The 12129-nt window shown below is 41.6% G+C and overlaps 1 protein-coding gene across 2 annotated transcripts in view; it reads left to right on the top strand.

Annotated features, from left to right (window-relative positions):
* TDP1 (tyrosyl-DNA phosphodiesterase 1) overlaps nucleotides 1–12129 on the top strand; it is a 98900-nt gene that overhangs the window by 22471 nt on the left and 64300 nt on the right. For both annotated transcript variants that reach the window (XM_036882338.2, XM_036882337.2), the window contains exon 7: nucleotides 11735–11827. In XM_036882338.2, the coding sequence (XP_036738233.2) occupies nucleotides 11735–11827 (93 nt within the window). The remainder of the gene's footprint in view (nucleotides 1–11734; nucleotides 11828–12129) is intronic.

Raw genomic sequence — 12129 nt, 5'->3', positions numbered from 1 at the left:
GGGGTAGCCCAATTAGGCTTTGATCCTCTGTATAAACACAAACAGACCCTTTGCCTACACTTTTATATGCCCTTTATACCCTTGTGTAGAACTCGTTGGAGGTTACCACACAGGAACTGCCCTTTTTTTTTTTTTTGCTTTGTTTTTGGTATCACTAATCTACACTTACATGACGAATATTATGTTTACTAGGCTCTCCCCTACACCAGGTCTCCCCTATAAACCCCTTTACAGTCACTGTCCATCAGCATAGCAAAATGTTGTAGAATCACTACTTGCTTTCTCTGTGTTGTACAGCCCTCCCTTTTCTCCTACCCCCCCATGCATGTTAATCTTAATACCCCCCTACTTCTCCCCCCCTTATCCCTCCCTACCCACCCATCCTCCCCAGTCCCTTTCCCTTTGGTACCTGTTAGTCCATTCTTGAGTTCTGTGATTCTGCTGCTGTTTTGTTCCTTCAGTTTTTCCTTTGTTCTTATATTCCACAGATAAGTGAAATCATTTGGTATTTCTCTTTCTCCGCTTGGCTTGTTTCACTGAGCATAATACCCTCCAGCTCCATCCATGTTGCTGCAAATGATTGGATTTGCCCTTTTCTTATGGCTGAGTAGTATTCCATTGTGTATATGTACCACATCTTCTTTATCCATTCATCTATTGATGGACATTTAGGTTGCTTCCAATTCTTGGCTATTGTAAATAGTGCTGCAATAAACATAGGGGTGCATCTGTCTTTCTCAAACTTGATTGCTGCGTTCTTAGGGTAAATTCCTAGGAGTGCAATTCCTGGGTCAAATGGTAAGTCTGTTTTGAGCATTTTGATATACCTCCATACTGCTTTCCACAATGGTTGAACTAGTTTACATTCCCACCAGCAGTGTAGGAGGGTTCCCCTTTCTCCACAGCCTCGCCAACATTTGTTGTTGTTTGTCTTTTGGATGGCAGCCATCCTTACTGGTGTGAGGTGATACCTCATTGTAGTTTTAATTTGCATTTCTCTGATAATTAGCGATGTGGAGCATCTTTTCATGTGTCTGTTGGCCATCTGTATTTCTTTTTTGGAGAACTGTCTGTTCAGTTCCTCTGCCCATTTTTTAATTGGGTTATTTGTTTTTTGTTGAGGCGTGTGAGCTCCTTATATATTCTGGACGTCAAGCCTTTATCGGATGTGTCATTTTCAAATATATTCTCCCATACTGTAGGGATCCTTCTTGTTCTATTGATGGTGTCTTTTGCTGTACAGAAGCTTTTCAGCTTAACATAGTCCCACTTACTCATTTTTGCTGTTGTTTTCTTTGCCCGGGGAGATATGTTCAAGAAGAGGTCACTCATGTTTATGTCTAAGAGGTTTTCGCCTATGTTTTCTTCCAAGAGTTTAATGGTTTCATGGCTTACATTCAGGTCTTTGATCCATTTTGAGTTTACTTTTGTATATGGGGTTAGACAATGGTCCAGTTTCATTCTCCTACATGTAGCTGTCCAGTTTTGCCAGCACCACCTGTTGAAGAGACTGTCATTTCGCCATTGTATGTCCATGGCTCCTTTATCAAATATTAATTGACCATATATGTCTGGGTTAATGTCTGGATTCTCTAGTCTGTTCCATTGGTCTGTGGCTCTGCTCTTGTGCCAGTACCAAATTGTCTTGATTACTATGGCTTTATAGTAGAGCTTGAAGTTGGGGAGTGAGATCCCCCCTACTTTATTCTTCTTTCTCAGGATTGCTTTGGCTATTCGGGGTCTTTGGTGTTTCCATATGAATTTTTGAATTATTTGTTCCAGTTCATTGAAGAATGTTGCTGGTAGTTTCATAGGGATTGCATCAAATCTGTATATTGCTTTGGGCAGGATGGCCATTTTGACGATATTAATTCTTCCTAGCCACGAGCATGGGATGAGTTTCCATCTGTTAGTGTCCCCTTTAATTTCTCTTAAGAGTGACTTGTAGTTTTCAGAGTATAAGTCTTTCACTTCTTTGGTTAGGTTTATTCCTAGGTATTTTATTTTTTTTGATGCAGTTGTGAATGGAGTTGTTTTCCTGATTTCTCTTTCTGTTGGTTCATTGTTAGTATATAGGAAAGCCACAGATTTCTGTGTGTTGATTTTGTATCCTGCAACTTTGCTGTATTCCGATATCAGTTCTATTAGTTTTGGGGTGGAGTCTTTAGGGTTTTTTATGTACAGTATCATGTCATCTGCAAATAGTGACAGTTTAACTTCTTCTTTACCGATCTGGATTCCTTGTATTTCTTTATTTTGTCTGATTGCCGTGGCTAGGACCTCCAGTACTATGTTAAATAACAGTGGAGAGAGTGGGCATCCCTGTCTAGTTCCCGATCTCAGAGGAAATGCTTTCAGCTTCTCGCTGTTCAATATAATGTTGGCTGTGGGTTTTTCATAGATGGCCTTTATTATGTTGAGGTACTTGCCCTCTATTCCCATTTTGCTGAGAGTTTTTAACATGAATGGATGTTGAACTTTGTCAAATGCTTTTTCAGCATCTATGGAGATGATCATGTGGTTTTTGTCTTTCTTTTTGTTGATGTGGTGGATGAAGTTGATGGACTTTCGAATGTTGTACCATCCTTGCATCCCTGGGATGAATCCCACTTGGTCATGGTGTATGATCCTTTTGATGTAGTTTTGAATTCGGTTTGCTAATATTTTGTTGAGTATTTTTGCATCTACGTTCATCAGGGATATTGGTCTGTAGTTTTCTTTTTTGGTGGGGTCTTTGCCTGGTTTTGGTATTAGGGTGATGTTAGCTTCATAGAATGAGTTTGGGAGTATCCCCTCCTCCTCTATTTTTTGGAAAACTTTAAGGAGAATGGGTATTATGTCTTCCCTGTATGTCTGATAAAATTCCGAGGTAAATCCATCTGGCCCGGGGGTTTTGTTCTTTGGTAGTTTTTGGATTACCGCTTCAATTTCGTTGCTGGTAATTGGTCTGTTTAGATTTTCTGTTTCTTCCTGGGTCAATCTTGGAAGGTTGTATTTTTCTAGGAAGTTGTCCATTTCTCCTAGGTTTCCCAGCTTGTCAGCATATAGGTTTTCATAGTATTCTCCAATAATTCTTTGCATTTCCGTGGGGTCCGTTGTGATTTTTCCTTTCTCGTTTCTGATACTGTTGATTTGTGTTGACTCTCTTTTCCTCTTAATAAGTCTGGCTAGAGGCTTATCTATTTTGTTTATTTTCTCGAAGAACCAGCTCTTGGTTTCATTGATTTTTGCTATTGTTTTATTCTTCTCAATTTTATTTATTTCTTCTCTGATCTTTATTATGTCCCTCCTTCTGCTGACCTTAGGCCTCATCTGTTCTTCTTTTTCCAATTTCGATAATCGTGACATTAGACCATTCATTTGGGATTGCTCTTCCTTTTTTAAATATGCTTGGATTGCTATATACTTTCCTCTTAAGACTGCTTTTGCTGTGTCCCACAGAAGTTGGGGCTTAGTGTTGTTGTTGTCATTTGTTTCCATATATTGCTGGATCTCCATTTTGATTTGGTCATTGATCCATTGATTATTTAGGAGCGTGTTGTTAAGCCTCCATGTGTTTGTGAACCTCTTTGCTTTCTTTGTACAGTTTATTTCTAGTTTTATGCCTTTGTGGTCTGAAAAGTTGGTTGGTAGGATTTCAATCTTTTGGAATTTTCTGAGGCTCTTTTTGTGGCCTAGTATGTGGTCTATTCTGGAGAATGTTCCATGTGCACTTGAGAAGAATGTATATCCCGCTGCTTTTGGATGTAGAGTTCTATAGATGTCTATTAGGTCCATCTGCTCTACTGTGTTGTTCAGTGCTTCCGTGTCCTTACTTATTTTCTGCCCAGTGGATCTATCCTTTGGGGTGAGTGGTGTGTTGAAGTCTCCTAGAATGAATGCATTGCAGTCTATATCCCCCTTTAGTTCTGTTAGTATTTGTTTCACATATGCTGGTGCTCCTGTGTTGGGTGCATATATATTTAGAATGGTTATATCCTCTTGTTTGACTGAGCCCTTTATCATTATGTAGTGTCCTTCTTTATCTCTTGTTACTTTCTTTGTTTTGAAGTCTATTTTGTCTGATATTAGTACTGCAACCCCTGCTTTCTTCTCACTGTTGTTTGCTTGAAATATGTTTTTCCATCCCTTGACTTTTAGTCTGTACATGTCTTTGGGTTTGAGGTGAGTTTCTTGTAAGCAGCATATAGATGGGTCTTGCTTTTTTATCCGTTCTGTTACTCTGTGTCTTTTGATTGGTGCATTCAACCCATTAACATTTAGGGTGACTATTGAAAGATATGTACTTATTGCCATTGCAGGCTTTAAATTCGTGGTTACCAAAGGTTCAAGGTTAGCCTCTTTAGTATCTTACTGCCTAACTTAGCTCGCTTATTGAGCTGTTATATACACTGTCTGGAGATTCTTTTCTTCTCTCCCTTCTTGTTCCTCCTCCTCGATTCTTCATATGTTGGGTGTTTTGTGCTGTGCTCTTTCTAGGAGTGCTCCCATCTAGAGCAGTCCCTGTAAGATGTTCTGTAGAGGTGGTTTGTGGGAAGGAAATTCCCTCAGCTTTTGTTTGTCTGGGAATTGTTTAATCCCACCGTCATATTTGAATGATAGTCGTGCTGGATACAGTATCCTTGGTTCAAGGCCCTTCTGTTTCATTGTATTAAATATATCATGCCATTCTCTTCTGGCCTGTAGGGTTTCTGTTGAGAAATCTGACGTTAGCCTGATGGGTTTCCCTTTATAGGTGACCTTTTTCTCTCTAGCTGCCTTTAACACTCTTTCCTTGTCCTTGATCTTTGCCATTTTAATTATTATGTGTCTTGGTGTTGCCCTTCTTGGATCCTTTCTGTTGGGGGTTCTGTGTATTTCCGTGGTCTGTTCGATTACTTCCTCCCCCAGTGTGGGGAAGTTTTCAGCAATTATTTCTTCTAAGATACTTTCCATCTCTTTTCCTCTCTCTTCTTCTTCTGGGACCCCTATAATACGGATATTGTTCCTTTTGGATTGGTCACACAGTTCTCTTAATATTGTTTCATTCCTGGAGATCCTTTTGTCTCTGTCTATGTCAGCTTCTATGCGTTCCTGTTCTCTGATTTCAATTCCATCAATGGCCTCTTGCAACCTATCCATTCTGCTTATAAACCCTTCCAGAGTTTGTTTCATTTCTGCGATCTCCTTTCTGGCATCTGTGATCTCCTTTCGGACTTCATCCCATTTGTCTTGCGTATTTCTCTGCATCTCTGTCAGCATGTTTATGATTCTTATTTTGAATTCTTTTTCAGGGAGACTGGTTAGGTCTGTCTCCTTCTCTGGTGTTGTCTCTGTGATCTTTGTCTGCCTGTAGCTTTGCCTTTTCATGGTGATAGGAATAGTCTGCAGAACTGGGACGAGTGACGGCTGGAAGGACTTCCTTTCTTGTTGGTTTGTGGCCCTCCTCTCCTGGGAGAACAGCGGCCTCTAGTGGCTTGTGCTGGGCAGCTGCGCGCAGACAGGGTTTCTGCTTCCTGCCCGGCTGCTATGGAGTTAATCTCCGCTGTTGCTGTGGGCGTGGCCTGGCTCGGGCAGCTGCTCCAAAATGGTGGAGTCGCGTTGCAGCAGGAGCGGCTGGGAGGCTATTTATCTCCGTAAGGGGCCTCCCTGCTCCCTGCAGCCCAGGGGTTAGGGTGCCCAGAGATCCCCGGATTCCCTGCCTCTGGATTAAGTGTCCCGCCCTGCCCCTTTAAGGCTTCCAAAAAGCACCCGCCAAAACAAAACAACGCCCACCAAAAAAAAAAGAAAAAAAAATTTTTTTAATTAAAAAAAAAGAAAAAAAAAAAAAAGGTGGTCGTTCGTTTTTCTTTATTCTGCGGTGCCAGCCTCAGGCCTCTGCTCACCGGTCTTTCTGCCCTGTTTCCCTAGTATTGGGGTCCCTATCCCTTTAAGACTTCCAAAAAGCGCTCGCCAAAACAAAACAGCAAAAAAGCAAAAAAAAAAAAAATGGTCGCGCGCTTTTCTTATGCCCTCTGTCGCCCAGCCTCCAGTGCCCGCTCACTGTTCTTGCTGCCCTGTTTTCCTAGTATCGAGCGCCCTGCACTCTGGCTCGGATGGCTGGGGCTGGGTGTTCGGCAGTCCTGGGCTCCGTCTCCCTCCCGCTCTGCCTGCTCTTCTCCCTCCGGGAGCTGGGGGGGAGGGGCGCTCGGCTCCCGCGGTGCCGGGGCTTGTATCTTACCCCCTTCGCGAGGCTCTGGGTTCTCTCAGGTGCGGATGTGGTCTGGATATTGTCCTGTGTCCTCTGGTCTTCATTTTAGGAAGGGTTGTCTTTGTTATATTTTCATAGATATATGTTGTTTGGGAGGAGATTTCTGCTGCTCTACTCACGCCGCCATCTTCTGCCCCCTCCTCAAAAAAATCAGGCTTGCTTTGCCTCTATTGTTTGAGTCAGAAATTCCCTTGTTTAAGCTTCAGAATGAATTAAGGGTAAAAGATAATGAGATGTTTTAGAACTGCACACTGTTCACTGTGACACAGCTGAGAAGCTGCCACCTCTTCCGCTTCCTCGTTCTGCTAGGCCCTGGAGGAAAAGCCCGGAAAGCCGGAGGCAGAGCCTCTGCACCAGGTCACACCCCAGCCGCAGGCAGGACCTTGAAGTGCCAGAGGCCGCCTTCCCTGTCCTGGGTGTCAGGACAGAAGCAGGAACCAGGAGCTCCGTTACCGCGGGCAGTGGCTTCGTCCCTCAGCGAGCTTTAACTGCTCAAAGGCCAAACACCAAGCAAAGGGCAGCTAGGACAAGCTGCATTACTGGGCACAAGTAAGGAACTAGTTCCCAGAGCAGCGGGTCCCAAAGGCAGGCATCCAGGCCTCCCAGGCCGGCTCTGGAGTGGATTCTTTAGGGTTTTTTATGTACAATATCATGTAATCTGCAAATTGTGATGGTTTGACTTCTTCCTTAACAATCTGGATGCCTTCTATTTCTTTGTTTTGTCTGATTGCCGTGGCTAGGACCTCCAGTACTATGTTGAATAATAGTGGAGAGAGTGGGCATCCCTGTCTTGTTCCCAATCTCAGAGGAAAAGCTTTCGGCTTCTCGCTGTTCAGTATGATGTTGGCTGTGGGTTTGTCATATATGGCCTTTATTATGTTGAGGTACTTGCCCTCTATACCCATTTTGTTGAGAGTTTTTATCATGAATGGATGCTGAATTTTGTCAAATGATTTTTTAGCATCTATGGAGATGATCATGTGGTTTTAGTCCTTCTTTTTGTTGATGTGGTGGATGATGTTGATGGATTTTTTAATGTTGTACCATCCTTGCATCCCTGAGATGAATCCCACTTGATCATGGTGTATGATCCTTTTGATGTATTTTTGAATTCTGTTTGCTAATAGAGTATTTTTGCATCTATGTTCATCAGGAATCTTGGTCTGTAATTTTCTTTTTTTGTGGTGTCTCTGCCTGGTTTTGGTATTAGAGTGATGCTGGCTTCATAGAATGAGTTTGGAAGTATTCCCTCCTCTCCTAATTTTTGGAAAACTTTAAGGAGAATGGGTATTATGTCTTCTCTAAATGCCTAATAAAACTCAGCGGTGAATCCATCTGGCCCAGGGGTTTTGTTCTTGGGTAGTTTTGTTGATTACTGATTGAATTGCATTGCTGGTAATTGGTCTGTTTAGATTTTCTGTTTCTTCCTTGGTCAGTCTTGAAAGGTTGTATTTTTCTAGAAAGTTGTCCAGTTTTCTGGTTCTTCTAGGTAGTAAAGTAGCTACCCTTGAACAAAGTTCTTCTAGGTTTTCCAGCTAGTTAGCATATAGCTTCTCATAGTATTCTCTAATAATTCTTTGTATTTCTGTGGGGTCCATGATGATTTTTCCTTTCCCATTTCTGATTCTGTTGATGTGTGTAGATTCTCTTTTTCTCTTAATAAGTCTGGCTAGGGGCTCATCTATTTTGTTTATTTTCTCAAAGAACCAGCTCTTGGTTTCATTGATTTTTTTCTATTGTTTTATTCCTCTCAATTTTATTTATTTCTTCTCTGATCTTTATTATGTCCCTCCTTCTGCTGACTTTGGGTCTCATTTGTCCTTCTTTGTCCAGTTTCAATAATTGTGACTTTAGACTATTCATTTGGGATTGTTCTTCCTTCTTTAAATAGGATTGCTGTATACTTTCCTCTTAGCACGGTCTTGACTGGGTCCCACAGAATTTGGGGCTTTGTGCTGTTGTTGTCATTTGTCTCCATATATTGCTTGATCTCTGTTTTAATTTGGTCAGTGATCCATTGATTATTTAGGAGCATGTTGTTAAGCCTCCATGTGTGTGAGCCTTTTTGTTTTCTTTGTACAATTTATTTCTAGTTTTATACCTTTGTGATCTGAGACATTGATTGGTAGAATTTCAGTCTTTTTAAATTTACTGAGGCTCTTTTTGTGGCCTAGTATGTGGTCTATTCTGGAAAATGTTCCATGTGCACTTGAGAAGAATGTGTATCCTGCTGTTTTTGGGTGTAGAGTTCTGTAGATGTCTGTTAGGTTCATCTGTTCTAGTGTGTTGTTCAGTGCCTCTGTGTCTTTACTTATTTTCTGTCTGGTGGATCTATCCTTTGGAGTGAGTGGTGTATTGAAGTCTCCTAAAATGAATGCATTGCATTCTATTTCCTCCTTTAGTTCTGTTAGTATTTGTTTCACATATGCTGGTGCTCCTGTGTTGGTTGCATATATATTTAGAATGGTTATATCCTCTTGTTGGACTGAGCCCTTTATCATTATGTAATGTCCTTCTTTATCTCTTGTTACTTTCTTTGTTTTGAAGTCTGTTTTGTCTGATACAAGTACTGCAACACCTGCTTTTTTTTCCGTATTGTTTGCATGAAATACCTTTTTCCATCCCTTCACTTTTAGTCTGTGTATGTCTTTGGGTTTGAGGTAAGTCCCTTGTAAGCAGCATATAGATGGGTCTTGCTTTTTTATCCATTCTGTTACTCTGTGTCTTTTGATTGGTGCGTTCAGTCCATTTACATTTAGGGTGATTAGCTATAGTTATGTATTTATTGTCATTACAGGCTTTGGATTCATCATTACCAAAGGTTCAAGGGTAGCTACTTTACTATCTATCAGTGTAACTTTAACTCACTTATTATGCTATTATAAACACAGTCTGATGATTCTTTATTTCTCTCCCTTATTCTTCCTCCTCCACTCTTTATATGTTAGGCGTTTTATTCTGCACTCTTTTCTATTTCCTTTGACTGCTTTTATGAATAGCTGATTTTATTTTTTTGCCTTTAGTTAGTATTTGGTTAGTGTGCTTTCTTTGCTGTGAATATTAATATTAATTATTTTCTCTAGTGACATGTATTTAGCCTTAAGAGTACTTCCAACTAGAGCAGTCCCTTTAAAATATGCTGTAGAGGTTGTTTGTGCGAGGCAAATTCCCTCAACTTTTGCTTATCTGAAATTGCTTAATCCTTCCTCTAAATTTAAATGATAATCTTGCTGGATACAGTATTCTTGGTTCAAGGCCCTTCTGTTTCATTCCATTAAATATATCTTGCCATTCTCTTCTGGCCTGTAAGGTTTCTGTTGAGAAGTCTAATGATAGCCTGATGGGTTTTCCTTTGTAGGTGATCTTTTTTCTCTCTCTGGCTGCGTTTAATACCCTGTCCTTGTCTTTGATTTTTGCTATTTTAATTATTATATGTATTGGTGTTGTCCTCCTTGGTTCCCTTAGGTTGGGAGATCTGTGGTCTTCCATAGTCTGAGAGACTATTTCTTTCCCCAGCTTGGGGAAGTTTTCAGCAATCATTTCTTCAGAGGTACTCTCTATCCCTTTTTCTCTCTTCTTCTTTTGGTATCCCTGTAATGCAAATATTGTTCTGTTTTGATTGGTCACACAGTTCTCTTAATATTCTTTCATTCCTAGAGATCTTTTTCTCTCTCTCTGCCTCAGCTTCTCTGTATTCCTGTTCTCTGATGTCTATTCCATTAACAGTCTCTTGCATCTCACCCAGTCTGCTCTTAAATCCTTCCATTATTTGTCTCATTTCTGTTATCTCCCTCCAGAATTCATCCCTTAACTCTTGCATATTTCTCTGCAGCTCCATCAGCATGGTTATGACTTTTATTTTGAATTCTTTATCAGGAAGATTGGTTATATCTATCTCTCCAGGCCCTCTCTCTGGCATTGAGTGATTTTGGACTGGACCAGCTTCTTCTGCCTTTTCATGGTGATAGAAGTGATTGCCGGCAAGTGACATGTGTGTCAACCGGAAGAACAAAATCCCTTCCTGCTGCTGGTCACCTTGCCCTTGTCCGCTGCTTCTGTTGGTTACCCACACACTGGGAGCAGTCTCTGGGTTAATCCCCTGAGCTGCCTTGGGCAGGGCGGCCCTCGGGATGGCCTAGGGCACTGCCAGGGGTCACAGGTGCCCGGCGTGTATTCTCCTATGAGGTGGCTTCCACTGTCTGTGCCTGGCAGCTGCATGCTGGCGGCAGCCTCTGGGTCTGGCCCAGGTAGCTGCGCACTGGGAGAAGACTCTGTGTGGTTGCTGTGGGCAGGACTGCTCCCCGGCTGGTCCACAGCAATGGCAGGTTAGCTGGTTTGCTTGCAGTGCCAGTGGCGGGGAATGAATTGCAGGCTGCTTATCGCCATGAGGGGCTTCAGAGCTGCATTGCCACCCAGGGTGTTAGGGCGCCTGAAGTTCCTTAAGATTCCCAGCCTGCTGGGCTGAGTGTGCCGGGACAATTTTGTCCACCTGTTATACCCTTGTCCCTTTAAGAGTTTTAAAGTGCCCACTTTCTTTTGTCCTAGGGGAGCCGGCTGTGGGGACCTGCTCACAGTCTCCATCTCAGATTTTACTTTTCTGTTTCTCTAATATCCAGTACAGCATGCAATGTGTGTCTGTGCTCCCGGTGCTGATTACTAGTGCTGGTTATTTAGCAGTCCTGTGCCTCTACTACCCCCCGCTCTGATTCTTTACCTCCTGCCGGTGAGCTAGGGTGAGGGGAGTGCTCGCGTCCCACCATGTCATGGCTTTGTATCTTACCCTTTTCTTGGGATGCTGAGTTCTCGCACATGTAGATGTAGCCTGGCTGGTGTTCTATATCTTCTGGTCTCTCTTTTAGGAATAGTTGTATTTGCTGTATTTTCAAAATATATATGGTTTTGGGAGGAGATTTCTGCCACCCTATTCACTCCGCCATCTTAAGCACCTGCCCCTCCATCTTCAAACTTTTTTAAAACTGCATCTGACAGTAAGAATGTTACATGTTAGTCTGTTGCACACATCCATGCTTATGTGCTGAAACAAATATCATGAGCTAATAATTAAAATATATGCAAGATACTCTTGAGTTTCTAATTTACTCTATTGTAATTTTAAAAAATTCTAGCCACAGTGTAGCAAGAAGTTGTGATCATGCTTTAAAACACTGGACGAAGGTTCCTATTGTCCCCACTAGTAACAGACCATGCTAAACAGGTAAGGGGCCAGGCTGGAGGGGAGGGGACTTGAAGTGCCAGGCAGGCCATGTGGACAGGGTGAGGCACAAGTTCATTTACCACGAATTATTTTGAGTGTTTTGTAAAGTTGTTTCTACTGTCATTTAAGCAGACTCTGATCATGGTGATGTGTAGAAGAAAGGAATATTAAGTAATAGAAGAAAAGAAATTTAAGAAAGGAGTTTAAGAATTCCTTCAGCTATTACATTTGCATTAGAAAAATATTACTTGTTCTGAAAGTACTTTTTGATGCTTTTTCTGTTTTTGAAGGAAAATGATGCTCCTGCTGTATGAAGAAGGCCTCCGGGTCATCATCCACACCTCCAATCTCATCCATGAGGACTGGCACCAGAAAACTCAGGGGTCTGTAGCACTCCATTTACTTGTGTGCTCAGAAAGGTCAAAGTCAGAGTGTTCACTTTATTCTTCTTTTTCCTGCTTTTTTTTTAACTGTAAAAAAAACTATTTATATAGTATAGAAAAGATAAGTAGAAAAAATTACAGTATTTTGCTACCTCCCTGCAATTCCACTCTGTTGAGGCAGCCAGTGTTAACAGTTTAGTACACAACCATCCACAATTTTCTTTTATACATGCAGACATACATAAATATTTACACATGGTAGTTTTCTCCTAGTTTTTACAAAAATGGGTTTCATATACAAG

This window comes from Manis pentadactyla, chromosome 11 (assembly GCF_030020395.1).
Source record: "Manis pentadactyla isolate mManPen7 chromosome 11, mManPen7.hap1, whole genome shotgun sequence".
Taxonomy (NCBI): domain Eukaryota; kingdom Metazoa; phylum Chordata; class Mammalia; order Pholidota; family Manidae; genus Manis; species Manis pentadactyla.
The sequence above is the reverse complement of the archived record's forward strand: the minus strand, read 5'-3'. Positions and strand labels throughout refer to the sequence as shown.